The following is a 19,251-nucleotide window of genomic DNA, read 5'->3' as shown; positions in this document are numbered from 1 at the left end:
CAATTTTTTAAAGTGCAAAAATAATAAAGAATGTAGAATTTCCAAAAGCTAGCCAGTATTTAGAGTATTAATACAGCCTATTTTTTCTCTCTTCTGAGGTGTCCAAGATGTAAGATTATATACTTTCAGTTATTATTGGAGATGAATTTCATTAGATTCACTTTAAAAAAAGAGGTCATTTATTTCCTACTGTGATATTTGACCATGCTACAAATATTTGCTTTATTATTTTGTGTGTTACGGGTAAATATGGAGATTCAGGAATATTTTGAAATAAATCTTGGGCCAGATATGAAGCATAAACTGACTACTTGTACCTCATCATCATAGTTGTACAAGGGGATGTAGTTGGCCAAATAGACTGGAGCTGAACCATCTAGGGCTTTAAAACTCATAACCAGAACTTTGAATTGTGCCTGTCAACAGACTGGCAGCCAGTGGAGCTGCTTCAATTACCATTTAAAAGAAAAGAAAAGAAAAACAAATTTACGTGGCTGCCATTAAGGTTCTTTCCCCAGAACCTCCTGGCCTGAGAAAATGATGCTTCAGGAGATAGGAAGGAGCCTCCTTGCTCCCTTCTTCTAGTGCACCATTTCCCCGGGCCAGGAGGGTGCAAGGAGGACCTTAATGTTGGCCGGGTAAGTTTTTTTTTCCTTTTAAGGGTTTGTTTTGGAAGCTTCCGGGTGGCTGCATGTTATTCCAATAGTAATTGGGATGGCATGTAGACAACCTCCCTGGTGAAATCTGGGTTCTGGGGTGGGGGGGGGGATGTGGACTTAAACACATGCCAAAGTGGGTTTTTTTAATGTATGCTGAAGCGGGGGGGGGGGGTGACCTGTTTTTGGTGCACATTTAAATTATGTGTGGAGGTGCCCTTACATTTTGCTACCTTTCTGTCACTGAGCACTCTTCCTTCAGCTTCCACAGTATCCCATCATGAAATGCTTGTTCTCAATGTAATTTCCATTTATCTAGATTCCTCTTCCTTCAGTTTCTTGGATTTGTTCTTAGCTGAAAGTAACATTCCTTTTCCTATTTGGTCTCCTTTCTAATATAGTCCTGTATAAAGACTTCCTACAGAGTAGGCCAACACAAACAAAAACATTTTTTAAAAGAAAAAACTTGTTCAGCTTTACATTCAGTTTACAGAGAGGCAAATAAGTAGTTAACTGCTTAAAACGGCAGAAGGAAGAGTAGGGTAGAAAAGTAAAATAAATATTACAGCAACTTTAAGACTTTAAAAAAATATTTCATATGAGCTTGCAGGAATATAAACCCACTTCTTTGCATGCAGCTCAGTCACTTTGTACTGCATTCAAAGAAGTGGACTTATGCTCACTAAAGCTCATGTGACAATAAAAACTAGTTAGTCTTAAAGATGCTAAAAATCTTTTTATTTTCCTACATCTTACTTTATTTCTGCCAGTGTCACATGCAAATTGCAGGTTCCTTTTTAACTTGTTTTTTGAAAAAGTCAGTGAAAAGTATTGATGAATAAGTCAGAAACCCTGTTGTTTGGAGGTAATGATTTCCTACATGTATTGTACAAAAGTGAATTTTAAAAGTTTCACACCATAGCAAATTGTTTTGGATGCCAGGAAAGAAACATAGACAGTGAAAATTTTCATTTTTTTGAAATGTATATTCATGCCAGTAAAAATAAATGAGTAAATAACTGGAAAACAGTCAGGACACTACTGAGAGACAATAGCCTGTTTCAAACATAACACTAAATTATAGCTTCCATGTGAAGACTGCTTTGCTTTGGTTTGAATTCTTCTCATATTGGCAGAACCATTTCCTTTTAACCAGGAAATGGCAATCCAAAATATTAATGTGAGGGACTAATGTTTCTCTTTCTTTTCTTTAGCTTGTTAGATTAATTTATGCTTGTTCTGTTATTCATCCATAATCCTTTCAAAAAACGGCATCACTTTCATGGCAAAATGAAGTTATTAAAATTCCTAGCCATGGGCAGGAATCAAATGTATTTGGATCGATGCTTTAGCTTAAAAGGGTGGGAATAAGGATGTAAGATGCAGAGGCAGGGTACAAATGACAAACATGGCCTGTGCAAATTATATTGAACTTTAGTTGTATTTTAAAGAAAATGGGGAGAAGAAAGGTAAAAGTCATCTTGTATCTTTTTACCACTTTTTGAACATCTGTGTTATAATGTTTTATTTGTCATAAATTAGTTTAAGTGCAGAAGATGTTTGCTCCTGCAGACAATTCTATGTTTATGTTTGTTGAAAGAAGACTACAGGGAAAACCTCATTACATAATTAAATTATATGGTTAGTCTATGAATTAGTAAAGAGACACATTATTGTTAATAAATTTTGTGAATGATGTACATACATTTAACTATTTAACACATAACTGGCCCTTAACTGGGCATAATATATTGTTTTAAAGAAACCTTTCTAAATGTGTTGTGCCTAGTTTATTAGTGTATAATTGAAAATTACAGTCATGGGGCAATTTTATACTGAAAGGCATCAAGTAGCAGAAATTTCAGTGCATATTAAGCTATAAGAACTATATGTGATCTATTAATCTGTACTCCCAACGAGCTGGATTATCTCCAGTCTTTTTTCAGGAAAAGCTGCATATTGAAAATAAAGTGTATTGACAATCTATGCCAATAATCCATTCTGCAGCTCCTTGTCAAATTATAGATAATTATAAAACTGCATTATATGACCAGTGTAGACCAGTGGTTCCCAACCTTTGGTTGACCATATATTTTGGACTTCAGCTCCCACAGTACCTAACAGCTGGTAAAATGATTGGGATTTCTAGGAGTTGAAGTCCAAAATACCCGAAGAACCAAAGGTTGGGGACCACTGATGTAGACCCATATAATACAGTTCAGTGCAATTCAAACTGCATTATATGGGTTTACACTGACCATATAATGCAGTTCCAACTGCATTATATGGCAGTGTATTTTCATTCTTACCACATTATTTTCAATTGGCAGAGATAAAACAGACAAAAATAGTATCCTGCCACATGTTAGGTGGCTCCAAAGCTGCTCATAAAACTTCATCCCCTCATTTGTATATCCTGAAGAATTCATGACTTTCAGTATACCGCTCTGAGAATGATTTGTTCCAACCTAATCTCTTTACAAGTTGGTGCTGCATATTACAAGCAGTGTTGCAAGATCAAGAAGGATGTGTAAGCTTACTTTTAAAACAGATGTAATAAAGTAAGAAAAGCTATTTTAGTTAAAGGAATGGCAGTACCAAGAACTAATTCCAACAAATTGAACATTTTAATGTGTTATTAATGACAAGTCTTTTTGACAATTAGAGATAAAAGGTTTGAGAGAATTCTCCCCCAAATAGATAAAAAGTCATGTTTCTCAATGAACAACTACCCTGAAAATTGAAATACTAGTAACTAGGATTAGCAACAGCCCTGCCACTTCTGACCATCCTACGACCTCTTCACTCATGACACCCTGTACGCCTTTCCTCCTCCTCTCATCACATGGAGGGGATAGGAGAAGATGCTTTGGTACCCTTTCCCTCCCCTTATCAGATGGCAGAAAGGGCTGCTGCCCCTCCACACTTTCTGCCATCACATGGGGAAATTGAATGGAAAGTGTGGGTATCTCCGTTGGAGCTGCTCAATCTACACTTTCCTCCCCATTGTGGAGGAGAAAGTGCCTTTCGGAGCTTTTCCTCCACTTTGGGAGGAATGTGAGTGGAGCCTGCAGTACATTGTGTAATGGCATATGGCAGGCCCCATCCTTGCTGCCTTTAAAAGTGGCAAAACGGGGCAAAATGCCCCATGTGAAGAGGTCCTTAGTCTAATTTAGGGGATGCTCAGAATTTACAGGATGTCTTGCTTCCAGGAGATCCAAGTCTAAACAGTAATCATAATCCATAATAATAACTACACACTGAAATTTGGTGATGGATTTATTCCACAGTACATAAAACTGTGTATGCTGGGCAAGAAGAGAAAACAGAGGACCATGCAGAAACATATACAACAGGCAAAAACAGAATATCCTAATTCGAATACACATCAAAACCATAAGCATGGACTTCATTGCAAAGCAAGATTATGCAATTATAGTATCAACACAAAGAAGATAGAGGAACAAAAGCATTGTTAGTCAATTTAATGGAAAAATCTGTCTAGAATCCAGGTGAATCTAACCAGAGCCTGTAAAGCTATGAATGTCTGAGAATTGTGAAATCCAAATGAGTTCTTACCAGAACTCAAATGAGATCATTTTCTTATGAATAAAGAGGGCTTTAAGCATCCTTGAACAACTGCAATGAGATCATATAAGTGATTTGGTCAGTACATTATTCTCGAGAAGCTTTGCAAAGGTTAGATACATATAGTCTAGTAAAAATGGAAACTACAGGAAGATACAGAAGTAAGACATAGTTAATTTAAACGAGTTTTGCTTAACGAATTACTAAGAGTTGGATAAACTGGCAGAGAATGTTGTGTGTCTGATTGTCTCTTATCTCCAATTAAGAGAGTTTTCATCTGAAAGAACTGCTTTTATTGGAGAAATTTCCTTCTGCTCATGGAAAGGAACCTTTCAATCCATTCATCCGTTCACTCTCTAATTTATGGAAATCATAACTCTCATTATGAGAAGTTTCTATTAGATGCAGTTTAGGTATCTCAGTGTTCAGCTCACAGTGGTTACTTTTGAACCAAAGCAGCTAGATTTCTCCAGCCAGTATAGTTACCCTCTATACTGTCAAAAACATTCACTCAATTGTATCCTGAACATAAAAAAATATTTTTAAAAGACAGAAAAAATCCCACATTTTGGAAATATTTTTTTCCAGACTATATCTTCCAAAATCCCACTTTCAGTCATTATGTGGGCAGTGAGATTCTCTGAGTTGTAGTCCAAGAAAGTGACTTTTTAGGTGTCAAGAATTTAGTATTGGCAAGAAATATTTTAGAGGAAATAATAAATAGTATTTGAAAAATAAGAATGCAGCAAAGATAACGGATTGTACCCCCGTCCAACATAGCAATATCATTACCACATGATGCAACCATGGTGGGGTTTATCTCTGAAGGGGATGAGCCTGCCTGTTGGGATAAGGTGGATCGGCTGCTCTCGTGGTGCAGGGACAGTAATCCAGTCCTTTACATCAATCTGACCAAGAAGCCTTTAAAATGTAAAACAACTTAATGTGGCTGACATTATGGTACTGGAGTCCTCCTGGCTCATAGAAATGTTGCACGAGGAGACGAGGGGGGGGGATTGCTCCTCCCTCTACATGCCAGGAGGACTCCAGCAGCCAAGTAAGTTATCTTACATTTTAAGGGTTTCTTTTTGGAGAAGGGATGGGTGCCATTTCACCCATTTTGGGCTCAAGGAACCCAAAAGATGCAAGACGACAATGAGGTTTACCTCCTTCATCTTGAATTAATTTGCTTTTACTGGGGGCATCGTTTGGATGACTCCGGTAAAAGCACAGCAGGCAATTCACTTGCCTGGTTTTCTGCTGTTTCTAAAGACCCTTCCACATAGCCATATAATCCAGAATATCAAGGCAAATAATCCACAATATATGCTTTGAACTGGATTATCTGAGTCCACACTGCCATACAATCAAGTTCAATGTGGATTTTATAAAGCTGTGTGGAAGGGGCCTTAGAGAGTAAAGGTCATAGCCTTTGTTTCACTTGCTGACTGATTTGGGTTTGGACAGGTACATTCACTAGGGAGGATTATTGGTAGTAGTTGTTGTTTGAGAGAAATGAGTTTTCCAAAAATAAATCTTAGATTTAAAAAAGGAATAGTGCATCTTTACTTAGAGGAGCTTTAATATAGGGGAAGATTATTGTTGATTGGTAAAAATACTACAACCTTTTGATGTATTTTTACCAATTTATGATATATAATGTTTAAACAAAAATGCTTTATCTTGATAAGTACTGTTCTTGATCTGCCATGCGTAGTTATATTGCTTTTTAAAATTTAGCATTTGCCACTGATTTGTAAGCTTAAGCCATGACTTAATTCATAACATCTTGTTAATTTTGTATTAATATGGAAAATGAATTGTAAATGTGGTATTTTCAGTCTTGATGAAGCATGTAATGCCAGCTTGACTGTAACTTTTTAAAATATATGACTATTTTTTCTGTAAGTTTTTAAAGTATATTTATGCTAATTAATGCTATATTGTCATCTCTCCCCTAACCAAACATAACTATGCCCGTGGAAAAGTATAATGGCAGTATAATTAGAATTTTGTTGTAGTAAAAACATTATAATAGACATCCTGCCATGCTTATGCTGTTTTAATTGGATGTTTAGCTCTAGGGATGTTAATAATTTATCATAAAATTTTAATGTTAATAAAATCAGTTGGGAGGAAGCTGTACTTAATCTCCTTGATTGCACCATAAGGGCTAAGATTTTTTTGAAGTGCTAACAATGAAGGAAAGCAGAGGTAGAATGACAGAGAGATCATACTTTTCAATTTCTTATTTGAGAGATAATTGCTTTTCTTGCTTAAATGAAAGAAAAATCTAAATTGTGTGGAAAAACTTAGTTGTGGCAACTTCTTCAGCGTACTGTGATTATTTCCATAATATGCTACTATTACTATGTTTATTTATACCCCATGTTTTTTCTTCACAGAGACTCAAAAGTCTTACATCGAAAGCATTTCAATACAGTTTAAAATCTACGAATACACAAACATTAAAACAGAATTAAGTATCATTTGTATTTTTTTCAAATTCAGTTAAAAGCCATAAAAACATATTCAAAACTAAAACAACAGCATCCCCTGACTTGATCTTAAAAATATTTTTCTTTAAAACCCTGCTTAAATAAAAAGGTTTTATTTATCTTGTTCCCATCAACAAAGCTTGAGATGGAGGTGTGACTGAGAGAAGATCCTGGCAGGTTCATATAAGGTTGTTTGCGCCATGTAGCCAGTTCCAGTTAGCATCCTGGCTGCAGCCCTTTGGACCAGCTGAAATTTCCAAGCACCTTTCAAAGGCAGCCCCATGTAGAGCGTATTACAGTAATCCAGATGGGATGTAACTAAGGCATGCACCACCATGACCAGATCTGCCTTCTCAAGGAACGGGCTCAGTTGGTGCACATGTTTTAATTGTGCAAAGGCCCTTCTGGCCACCGCAGATACCTGGGCCTCCAGGTTCAATGCTGAGTGCAGGAGGACCCTCAAACTATGGGCCTATGTCTTCAGGGGGAATGTAATCCCATCCAGCATAGGCTGAATCCCTTATCTGCCTTCAGACTGACCAAGTGCACCTCTATCTTGTCTGGGTTAAGTTTCAGTTTGTTTGCCTTCATCCAGTCCATTACTGGTTTGGGGTCAGGGCAGCTTCCTTGATTTTAGGTGAAAAGGAGTAGTAGAGTTGAATGTCCTCTGCATATAGGCGGCACTGCACTCCAAAACTCCATTTGCCTTGCCCAACGGTTAAAGAGCACAGGGGACAGAACAGAACCCCGAGCAACGCCATGAAACAATAACTGGGGGTTCAAACAGGAGTCCCCCAGCACCACATTCTGGGTATGGCTCTCCAGGAGGGAACGGAGCCACTGTAAAACAATTATAGTTGTGTTACATTGATAGTGCTCTCTTTGCATAATTATAATTTTACTGCTGTTTCCTTATTGTTAGGGAATGTGTCTATCATTTTGAATTAGGTTATAAGTTGTGTTTTGCACATATTTGTCACATTTGCCAGAGTGAAAAGGGTAGAATGAATAATTGCATCAAGTGACTGAGTTTGGTGAGGCATCAACAGTCTTTGGCAGAGAAGGCTAAAACAAATTTCAACTCAATAACATTGGACCATGGCCGTTAAGGTGATGTCAAACTGCATTAATTATATTATGTAGATGCACCTGAAGGGGTTCCTAATGGTAGATCCTTAAGAAATACTTTGTCTATCATTCTGTGTATGGGTGCATGCGCATGCACTATCAACAGGCCAGACCTTTCTCAATAAAAATACATTATCTGGGCAAGAGCTAAGGTTCTGTACTGACTACTATTACAATACGATGCATAGCATTTTGCTGGAATCTGGAAGCCCTAAAGTGTGCTACAGAATCTGATGTGTCTGCTTATTCTTTCTTCGTCTCATATGGAAGTTACTAGTGTGGCTTGGCCCTGAAAGTATAAAGTTTGTAGAAAAATAAAATCACATTGTGAGACTCACTTTTTCTTCCTGACTTTAGAATATTGAGAGCTCTGCAATTCAGTGATAACAGAACATCAAGGCAGATTATGGGTCCTTTCCCTCTTTCTCTTTTAATGAATATAAGTAAAAATAACAGGAAAAAATCTTGTTGAGGAAGGAATGGAGGAAGAAATACAAGAACTACCAGGAATCAAAAGGAGATTGTAGCTTTTATGTTTGAGTGCATAACAGAAGTTTAGTTTGTGATAACTGGTCAGGTTGTTTAGTAGGTCATTGTGGTGACATTTCTGAATAGACCATCTAAGGAAGAGCACATAATAGTTGCAGGTCCATGCAAATTAGATAGTGTTTCCAGATCTGTTACCAAGATATGTAGCTATGATATGTATTCTATATATGCTCCCATTTTTCCTTTCAATCAGCATTCCTAAGTCAATTTGCAATAAAACTTTTAAAAATTGAATAAAGTCATCATTATCATCATCATAAAAAACACTTGAAATGTCAATTCCTGGGGAGGGGGGGGGGGTGCCTGAAAACTTAGCATAGTATCTGCTTATCAGTTAATTGCTATCAAGTTGACTTTGATTTGCAGTGATCCTATGAATAAGAGACCTGACAGCACTTCCCAAGTTTTTTAGTCTGGGATTATCCTGTCTTACATTATGGGGGCTTTTAATTGCAAGCACCAAAATGTTGAATTTTATGTTGGAAAATGAATCAGAAGCCAGTGCAGCAACTTTGATGACTGGTTAGTTAGTTGCTTTGATACTATTTGTTGATAGCACCGTGTACAATACATTGTACTAATCAACCTTGAAGAACATAAATAATGATAAGACAACTCTTTAATCATGTGGTGCTGGGTTATCCATGTCATTAATGCCACATTGGTTGGATCTATACATTGTTGTAAGCTGGATAGACTCCAGTTTGACCATTAGGGATAAGCAAATCTCACCCAGAAAGGATTGCCCACCTTTCTGAAAACAGGTCATCTACAGCATCTTTTGGGGATTGAATGACAGGTTTTTTTGGCACTCATCCAATATTTTATGACATATTACAAATCAATTAAAATGTTTCATTAGTAGATGGTCACTAATTGAAGTAGTCTTGAGAGGAACTGAATTATTACTGTACTAGTGACTAATTATACAACTGTTATTGCGTTTTCCAGATAATTCCCATTCCAATGGAAATTGCTTTTCCAAGTAGCTTTTTGACAATGCAAGCTGGAAGTTGTTCTGGTTTTTAAAATTCTCAGCTAGAATAAAAAGGTCTCTCAACTGATGAATGGTAATGAAAAGCTGGACTGTGCCTCCTGAGAAAGCAAAGCTTCGATGAATGACTTTAGTCATGAATTGTCCTTGGAAAAAATTGATTAAAAAGATGGAAAGCTTTTTTTTTGTAGCAAGTCCCACTGAATTTCACTCTTTCTTTGCCCCCAGTGATTTTCAAAACAATACCTCTTGAGTGTATCCATTATTTTTATAGGCAATCTCCTGTGCCTTTATGGACAATTTAGGTTTCTGAAAGCTTTTTATGTTAGCTTTTCTATTCATTGGTTTACATAAGTAAGTGGTGATGGTGGCGGAATCTCAACAGATATAGTTAGGAGAAACAAAGTAAAACAAGTATTAACCCTGATAATTTCTCATAAGCTTCTAAAAATTAACTCTTTTTCAACTAATAAATTGTTGTTTTCATTGTCTCTTCCTCCTCTTCCTCAGTTTCCTGGAAGAATGGGCATTTCTGTTCCCTGAAGTGGGTGAAGATTTTCTGTTGTTTGCAGGGAATTAAAAAAAACACAAGAAACTAATTAGTGAATTAGTCAGTTCTCAGTTCTTCTAGTAAATCTTCTAAGTGGCATTAGGTATCCAGTTTGTAGTTACAAAACACTCCATGGCTATTCTGTGTCATAGTAGAGCCAACATGTTTACCAGTTATTTTCTAACATGAATTTACATGCTTTTTTCATTTTTTGGCAATCTATTTTAAAGTTTTTTATACAGAGTAACTTTGTACCAACAGCCTGATATACATTGAAGTTGTGGAATAAAGTACTACCTCTACTTAAGCCTGGTGTTCTAGATCAGTGGTTCACAACCTTTTCTTGACCAGGGACCCCTTTGACCAGGGACCACTTTGGCCAGAGACCACTTTGACCAAGGACCACTCTCCAACATTAGTAACAAAAGGGCTACGAATCAGTTTTTGGTCAACTTTAGATTTGGTTTGGCTATTTGGGGTGCGGATTCAGAAAATTGCATTGGATAGACCACATCAGCTCTGGTTTCTTATACAAAAAATATGCCACCCAGTAGTCGCCATCTGCTCTCCTATAGAAAACCATATTTAATAATATAGAGCTGATGTGGTCTATCCAAGGGGTCAGGGATTGTCAGCGACAGGGAAAGAGGAGCAGGGGGTATGAAAGGAGCAGAAATAAAATAAATGAAATAAATAAAGAGGAAGGAGGCTTGTGGACCAGATTTTCATCCTCGTGGCCCAGTGGTGCCCCACAGCCCACAGGTTAAGAACCCCTGTTTTAGATCTAGCTGAGATTGTGGGAGTTACACTCCAACTTCATCTGAAATGCATCAGGTTGTGGAAGGCTGACTTAGGAAGTGACATGCCTTAATTGCCTTTTCTAGTGACCTTTCTGTTTTCTTAGTGACTCTGACAAGAATCTAACTTGCAATGGAACTCCATATAAAGATGAATATTAGCTTTATTACACACTTTCTACACTACCATATAATCCAGATTATCAAATCATATAATCCAGATTATCTGCTTTGAACTGGATTATATGAGTCTTTACTGCCATATAATCCAGTTCAAAGCAGCTATCCTGGATTTTACATGGCAGTGTAGAGGGTACCTATACTAATCAAATTAATTATGACTGTTGTTTTTGTGTGTTTTCAAGTTGTTTCAGACTTAGGGCAACCCTAAGTCTAAAGTTTAACATGAGGGCTGGGTAAATGACCTTGGAGGGCTACATCTGGCCCATGAACCTTAGTTTGGGGACCCCTGGCATAACTTAATTATGGTATTTCTTCAATTCTAAGACACACTTCCCTTCTATCAAACCATATTTAAAAATTGAATAGTATATTCTGTGTATTTAGGGAAAGTACTCACTACATCAGGAAAAGTGGTGATGAACCAGAAATGTCAGTTCACTTTGGGCTGTTGGCCATCACTTGGCATAATTATCAACACATCCTTGATATAAAGATTTGTCTTTTGTATTTGATCCTGTGTTTTTTTAATACACTCAGAGAATGTGGGGGAAAGATTGAACAAATACTCTACTACACCATGATTGACCTTTTAAAGCAGTGGTTCTCAGCCTGGCATCCCCAGATGTTTTTGGCCTACAACTCCCAGAAATCTCAGCCAGTTTACCAGCTGTCAGGATTTCTGGGAGTTGAAAGCCAAAAACATCTGGGGACCCCAGGTTGAGAACCATTGTTTTAAAGAATGGTTAGAGAAATAGGGTTTTAGTGTCTGCAGACTGTGATCTTATATGATGATGAAATACTTTTCCATTTACAAAAGACATCACTACAATAAGGTTGGGGTACTTCTGGTCCTATACATGTTCCTGAACTGCAGCTTCCATCATCCATAGCCAGCATGGTCTGTGGTAAAAAGATAATGGAAGCTGTAATCCATAAATATCTGTGAGTCCATATATTCCCCTTCCTTGCTTTAATGGACAAAAAGTTATATGCTTTCTTTATAAATATAATGAGTCACTCCTAATTATAGGTCATCATGTAACTTACTGCATACTACTAGAATTTATTTATATTTATCGTGTCATTGCAACCAGAACATTGAATTAGATTTCTAACAGAACAAAACAAACAAACAGATAAAAAACCCACAAATTTTGCAAACTTGGTATCTGATTAAATGTCCTTTGACCAGTATCTGGCCACTTGGAGTGCTTCTGGTGTTGCCGCAAGAAGGTCCTCCATCGTGCATGTGGCAGGGCTCAGGTTGCATTGCAGCAGGTGGTCAGTGGTTTGCTCTTCTCCACACTCGCATGTCATGGATTCAACTTTGTAGCCCCATTTTTTAAGATTGGCTCTGCATCTCATGGTGCCAGAGCGCAGTCTGTTCAGCACCTTCCAAGTTGCCCAGTCTTCTGTGTGCCCAGGGGGGAGTCTCTCATCTGGTATCACCCACGGATTGAGGTGCTGGGTTTGAGCCTGCCACTTTTGAACTCTCGCTTGCTGAGGTGTTCCAGCGAGTGTCTTTGTAGATCTAAGAAAACTATTTCTTGATTTAAGTCGTTGACGTGCTGGCTGATACCCAAATAAGGGAAGAGCTGGAGATGTCTCTGCCTTGGTCCTTTCACTATTGGCTGCTACTTCCCGGCGGATGTCAGGTGGTGCAATACCGGCTAAGCAGTGTAATTTCTCCAGTGGTGTAGGGCGCAGACACCCTGTGATAATGCGGCATGTCTCATTAAGAGCCACATCCACTGTTTTAGCATGGTGAGATGTGTTCCACACTGGGCATACGTACTCAGCAGCAGAGTAGCATAGTGCAAGGGCAGATGTCTTCACTGTATCTGGTTGTGATACCCAGGTTCTGCCAGTCAGCTTTCATATGATATTGTTTCTAGCACTCACTTTTTGTTTGATGTTCAGGCAGTGCTTCTTGTAGGTCAGAGAACGGTCCAGAGTGACTCCCAGGCATTCGGGTGCGCTGCAATGCTCCAGTGGGATTCCTTCCCAGGTAATCCTCAGAGCTTGGGATGCTTGTCTGTTCTTAAGGTGAAAGGCACATGTCTGTGTTTTAGATGGATTAGGGATCAATTGGTTTTTCCTGTAATAGGCAGTTAGAGCACCTAGAGCTTCGGAGAGCTTCTGTTCAACCATCTCAAAGATCCCTGCTTGAGTGGTAATGGCACGATCATCAGCATAGCTGAAGCTCTCTGTCCCTTCTGGCAGTGGCTGGTCATTTGTGTAGATGTTGAACATGGATGGAGCGAGCACGCTCCCCTGAGGCAGGCCGTTCTTCTGTTTCCGCAGTATAACCTTTGCTAAGCATACCTGTGCAGAAATATAACTTATTTTAAGTACATATTCCCTGGTGTAATGAACTTGGATTAAGCTGTAGCCAGTTCAGCTTCAGTGGGTCTTAACTAGAGCTATAATACAGAGATCAAGTATGCATGTTGCATAGGGAAGATCCTGGGATTAATTCTGAAATTCTAAAATGCTGTTCTCAGCATCTGGGCGAGACGGACCATGGAAAATTCAATTAAAATGTGCTTGGCATATTGCTTTCCCATTATAAGAACTGACTAGTTGGCTGTTGAAACTTTTATTAGAGTAAAAGTTCTCTTCTTACCATTCTCCTCTTTTACACTCTGTCTCTGTTTTTCAGCCAAACTTCTCTATCTTACATGAATAATACAAATGGAAGATAAATCATTGGGGGAGGGGGATTATATTTGATCTCCTGAAGAAACACAAAATTACATTATAATAATGTGATTTAGCTAGTGTTTACTTATCTCTTTTTGCTTAGAGCCACCTAATAGTGTTTATTCTCTTGTTTTCTAGATGCAGCAGTTGTTCCATGAAAACTATGAACACAACAGAAAGGGATACATACAAGATCTTCACAACAGCAAAATTCACAATGCAATTACACTTCATCCAAATAAAAGACCAGCCTATCAGTATAGGCTTCACAATTATATATTGACTCGTAAAATTTCAGAATTGCGTTACCGCTCCATTCAGCTTCATAGGGAAAGTGCCCTCATGAGCAAGCTCAGTAGTGATGAAATGAGCAAAGACGATCAGCTTCTGGGAATGATGCCATCTTTCAATCGCTTCCAGCCACGGGACAGGAATGAAGTAATTGAATGGGACTTCCTAACTGAAAAGCTTCTTTATTCTGTGGCTGAGAATCAACCACCTAGACAGAACATTAACAGCATCATGCGGGCAGCACTTGATGACACTGTCATGCAGGTAATGGAAGTGATCAATGAGAACTCTAAATCTAGAGGAAGGCTCATTGACTTCAATGAAATACAGTATGGGTACCGCAGGGTTGACCCTCTCCATGGTGTGGAATACATTCTGGATTTGCTTCTTTTATATAAAAGGCATAAAGGAAGAAAAGTTACTGTTCCAGTTCGACGGCATGCGTACCTTCAGCAGTTATTTAGTAAACCATTTTTTAGAGAAGAAGAAGAACTGGATGTAAGAAACCTCCTCGAAAATGTAAATGGTGACATGCAGTCTTTCTCCTTTCTTTCTAATTCCCTGAAGATTTTTTCATCATTCCAAGGCACCAAAGATATAGAAGGAAACAGTGACAAGAAGATTCACATTCTTGTGCCTCTCACAGGGAGATATGATACTTTCCAGAGATTTATGGAGAACTTTGAAAAGACTTGCCTTATCTCGAAGCAAAATGTAAAGCTGGCAATTATCCTCTTTAACTCTGAGACTGGTCAGGATTCCAGTAAACACACAGAGTTAATGAGTAAATATCGCAGTAAATATCCTATGGCAGATATGACCATTATTCCTATGACAGGACCTTTCTCTAGAGGTTTGGGTCTTGAAACAGCTTCTTCTCAGTTTGACAATGACACTTTGCTTCTGTTCTGTGATGTTGACCTAATATTCACCCCTGATTTTCTCCAGCGGTGTAGAGCCAACACCATTCAAGGGCAGCAGGTTTATTATCCTATAATTTTTAGTCAGTATGACCCCAAAGTAACTTATGGAGGCAACCCTCCAGCAGACAGTAATTTTGTTTTCACAAAGAAAACTGGATTTTGGAGAGACTATGGTTTTGGAATCACCTGTATTTACAAAAGTGACCTTGTGAATGTTGGTGGATTTGATACCTCAATACAAGGCTGGGGGCTTGAGGATGTGGACCTCTTTACTAAAGTAATAACCTCTGGACTAAAGGCATTTCGAAGCCAAGAAGTGGGTGTTGTGCATGTTTTCCATCCAGTACATTGTGATCCCAACCTAGATCCTAAACAATACAAGATGTGTTTGGGATCCAAAGCAAGTACATTTGCCTCTGCTACCCAACTAGCTGAAATTTGGCTAGAAAAACATTTAGGTGTCAGGTACAATCGAACTTTCTCCTGACATTCTAACTTATTCTGCCTTCCTGAGGGAGGTTACCTCATTACTGCTTTTGTTGTTGTTGTTGCATTCTTAAACTCCCCGTTGTCTTCCAAAGGATGTGTCTGTGACCTCAAATGAACAGAGTCTGCTGTCAGGAACATTACAGATTCCTACTGAATTGAGAGGTGTGGTGTCTTTCTGTTCACTTTGATCTATAAATTTGAGTGAAACCATGGCAATCAAGCAATCCCACAGAGCACATCCATCATGCGGACCACATCAGAAGAATGTTCTCTTCGGGCTTCAGGATGCAATATCAATCTTGATTGTGTTTGTCAAACTTAATGTGATACAGATATTTTCTGCTGAAGGTACCACAAAAGTGCTTTATGCTTCCTCTGGGAAAGAGACTCCAGCAACCTTGGGGTTTATAATTTATATGAGGACTAAAATAAAACAGTATTACTCTCCATCTTTACAATTTTTTTTACAGATGACTGACTATATCTCTATTTTTTAGAAAAAAAAGAGAGGAAAACACACACAAACTGAGGATTTCTTTTTAAAGTGCAATGGTACTGGCTACCAAGAACATTAAATGTTGTGTTAAAATGACCTCCTCAATAACTGTCTACACTAAATGCAACTGGACTGTTTTCTTCAGGAAACATGACTTAGTCAGATATTTGCATATGTGGAAAAGGTTTCTGAACCAATGTCCTTAATTTACTAGCAAGAAGAAATCATAACAGAACATGGTTATTTATAATAAAAATACAGACATCACATATTCTCTTTTTTCAAGGAGACAATATGTTGCTTTGTCTCTGTGTAGAATGAGCCTCTAATATATAAATAATTTTCTATTTTGTTCCTTTCATAAAGACTGCACTTGATACAAAGGGAAATAAAGGGTACTTAATATTGTCTTTTTATAATTGTGCATTGATATTGATACTCTGACTCAGTCCTTGTTAAGAAAAAATGTAATTATTTAACTATGAAATTACTATTGCTGGTCAAAGTTCCTGCCAATATATTTATATTAGTGATGATTTATAGGAAATGGATGATGTTAAGACCTCTCTCTCTCTCAGAAGAGTCCCAAAATGTCCTAGTGTATTGATGGAGTACTGAAAGAGCAATTACTTTTGAAACCAAAATGTCATTTTTTTCTTTTTGGTAAAAGATGAAGGTATGGTCACTTCAGATTATAAGCATGTTACAATACAGTTAATGACTTCTTCCTTAAGTTCTTTTTGATTGAATTTTTGCAATGAATTCATAACACATACCCCAGTACAAATATGGTATAATGCAATCAGAAATACACTGTAAAACAAAAATAGCAAGGAAATAATATTTATTATTTTTAAGGAAAGAAAATCTTACAATGCAAGTTGAAATATGTCATAATTTATCTCCTAACTAAAGCCCTATGCAGTCATATTCTAAGTGTGTTCTGTCATCTCACAGAGAGGGAACAGAGAGAGAACTGCACTAGTCCTGCCTCCCACCAACCCCATTCTGTCACTCTCCTTATGTGGATAATGAGGATTTTGAATAAGAGAGCTTTTCTCTATCAACCAGAAATCTTCAAAAATGAGAATTCCCATCAGGGTTTCCATACAAGGGAAGAACTTCCCATTCAAAGTCATCATCATTGAGGAGAACAACACATCTGGAGGTAAAAGTAACTTTCTTTGGGCTTGTGATCATTTCTGAAATTATTTCCATAAGCCTTCAATTTGGGCCCTTGAATTAGCTAAGACTGGTGAGGTGCATTAAATTGCAATTCTATACATCCCACTCAGAAGTACATTCATATAATATAGTGGGTCTAACTCTTAACAAATGGCTATCTGACTTTTAGCCATAGGCATCAAAGCATTTGTTCTTCTCAGAACGTTTAAAAATGATAGGTTTACCTCTGCAGTTAAGCAGAATCAATTGCCTGCTTCAAGCAGTAGATGCTGCCTGTTTAACATGCCAATGTTAAACAGTGTTGGAGAACATAGCTGGTCAGGTACTGTGGCCTTCACTGTCTCCTGCTGCTTTCAGTGTCCTGTAAGCACTTGAAATAGCTGCCAATCTTGTCATTTTGAGCATCTTAACAAGGGTCTTGCTACTTTGCCTTTGCCTTAGGCAGTGAAATTTTTGCACCAACTCTGCTGGAAATCATTCATCAGAATGTAGTTTCCAAGCCAGCATAGTTTGCAACTAGGAAGCCATTCCCTAAAGCAGTGGTGCTTGTGTTGAAGAAAGATGTGGATAGATTTGAAAACTGAGGATGGAACTATATTTCCTCTGAACAAAATCCAAAAGATTTTCCTTCCATATTTTAAGCATTCTTTCTTTTCATAGTATTGAGGATCTGTGATCCCGCTCTTCAGTATTTACTACTGCCATGTTGATCTTTTTTTTTTTTTTTTTTTGCTGTTCCCTGGTCCTACTTCATTTTCATGTAGTGTACCATACCCTTGCACACAATCACAGTATAGCCATTTATGCATGAACAGATTCCATTGCAAATGTAATTAGTTTTGATTCAAAGCTAAGTATAGTAAATTGTTCCCAGTGGTACCAAATATTTACAGCTCCTTTCATTTTCAATGTTGTGTTCAAGAGTTGCAGGATATTTGGATTAGTTACAATGATGCTGCCAGCTTCTCTATGTACCTTCTCAATGTACCTTAGGCCTCTTCTGCACTACCATATAGTCCAGATTATCAAATCAGAAAATCCACATTATCTGCTTTGAACTGGATTATATGAGTCAATATTGCCATGTAATTCAGTTCAAAGCAGATAATCTAGATTTTATTTGGCAGTGTAGAAGGGCCATTAATGAAACGAAGATTGATGCTGTAATAAGTGAACTGACATCTGTAGTTTGTGCCCATGCTCTACTCTTAGCATACGGAGTAAAACCATTTTGGCCACTTTTCCAAATCTTTATGTACATAAAGGGTACCCGGGGGTTGGGGGGGGGGGAGTGTACTATGCCAAAAAAGTCTACCCTTGAGAGAAATCAAATCTAAATGCAACATTTTTATTATATACAGTGTAGAAACAATCAGTTCTCATAATTTTAGAAATATTTGGGATGTTAGAAAAACCCAAAATTGTATTTGTCTCTCTGAATTCTTTTTCTCCCCAGTTATTGATAAAGTGAAAGCAACATAACAGAAATGCCTATGGAAACCAAAATCTTTCCTGTTGAGAGTACATCTGTTGTTATTGTGTTGTCACACTTGACCTTATCCAGCCAAACATGGCTGTTGTTTGAAAATCCAGATATTATTTGTAACTTAAATCTATGTTTTTAAAATGTCACTTAACTGTATACATTATGGGAAGAAAGTAAACTCACACTGGCCATTGCAGCAGCAAAGAAGAAGAAGAAGAAATGAATCCTGGAAATCCGACTTAACTTCTCCTGCATAAAAATGTTGAATATTTGTACTTGGCCTGGAACTAAATTAACATTGTTTGCTGAGACTAAATTACATAAAAGAAGATGGAACTTAACTTGGTGACTGCAGAGGGGGTTTTGTGTATAGAGGACTTGCCGGATCGGGTCCTGTAATAGAGAAACAATACGTTAGTTCTTAGTATTTAGAGATATTTATTTAGTGTATGACCAATTCATTTGTTTATATGATGGATTACTTTGTTACAAACTGGAATATAAATGTTTGTTATAAAATATTATATTGTCTTTGGAGTAACTCTTCTCAGATAAACTGGGCTGCCAGATTTATGCGGGGAGATGCTTTCTAATGATAACATCGTCACACTGAATGAAGTTTATTGAGAATTTTGTCATGCCTAAGTACACCTAAATGAACAAGGGTTGCACCAGAAGAGTCACAACTTTTGGTAATGAGGTAAAACCGGTCTCCAGATAATTATGTTAAGGATT

At 37.6% G+C, this 19,251-nt stretch overlaps 1 protein-coding gene across 1 annotated transcript in view; it reads left to right on the top strand.

Moving 5' to 3' along the window:
- The window catches only part of CHSY3 (chondroitin sulfate synthase 3), a 105,034-nt gene extending 85,997 nt beyond the window's left edge, over positions 1–19,037 (top strand). The window contains exon 3 of the mRNA XM_060762011.2: positions 13,785–19,037. Within this exon, the coding sequence (XP_060617994.2) occupies positions 13,785–15,347 (1,563 nt within the window). The 3' untranslated portion in view covers positions 15,348–19,037. The remainder of the gene's footprint in view (positions 1–13,784) is intronic.
- The last annotated feature ends 214 nt before the right edge of the window (positions 19,038–19,251 follow it).

The sequence above is a fragment of the Anolis sagrei genome, chromosome 2 (assembly GCF_037176765.1).
Source record: "Anolis sagrei isolate rAnoSag1 chromosome 2, rAnoSag1.mat, whole genome shotgun sequence".
Classification (NCBI taxonomy): domain Eukaryota; kingdom Metazoa; phylum Chordata; class Lepidosauria; order Squamata; family Dactyloidae; genus Anolis; species Anolis sagrei.
Note: the sequence above shows the minus strand (reverse complement) of the source record. Positions and strands in the feature narration are given on the sequence as shown.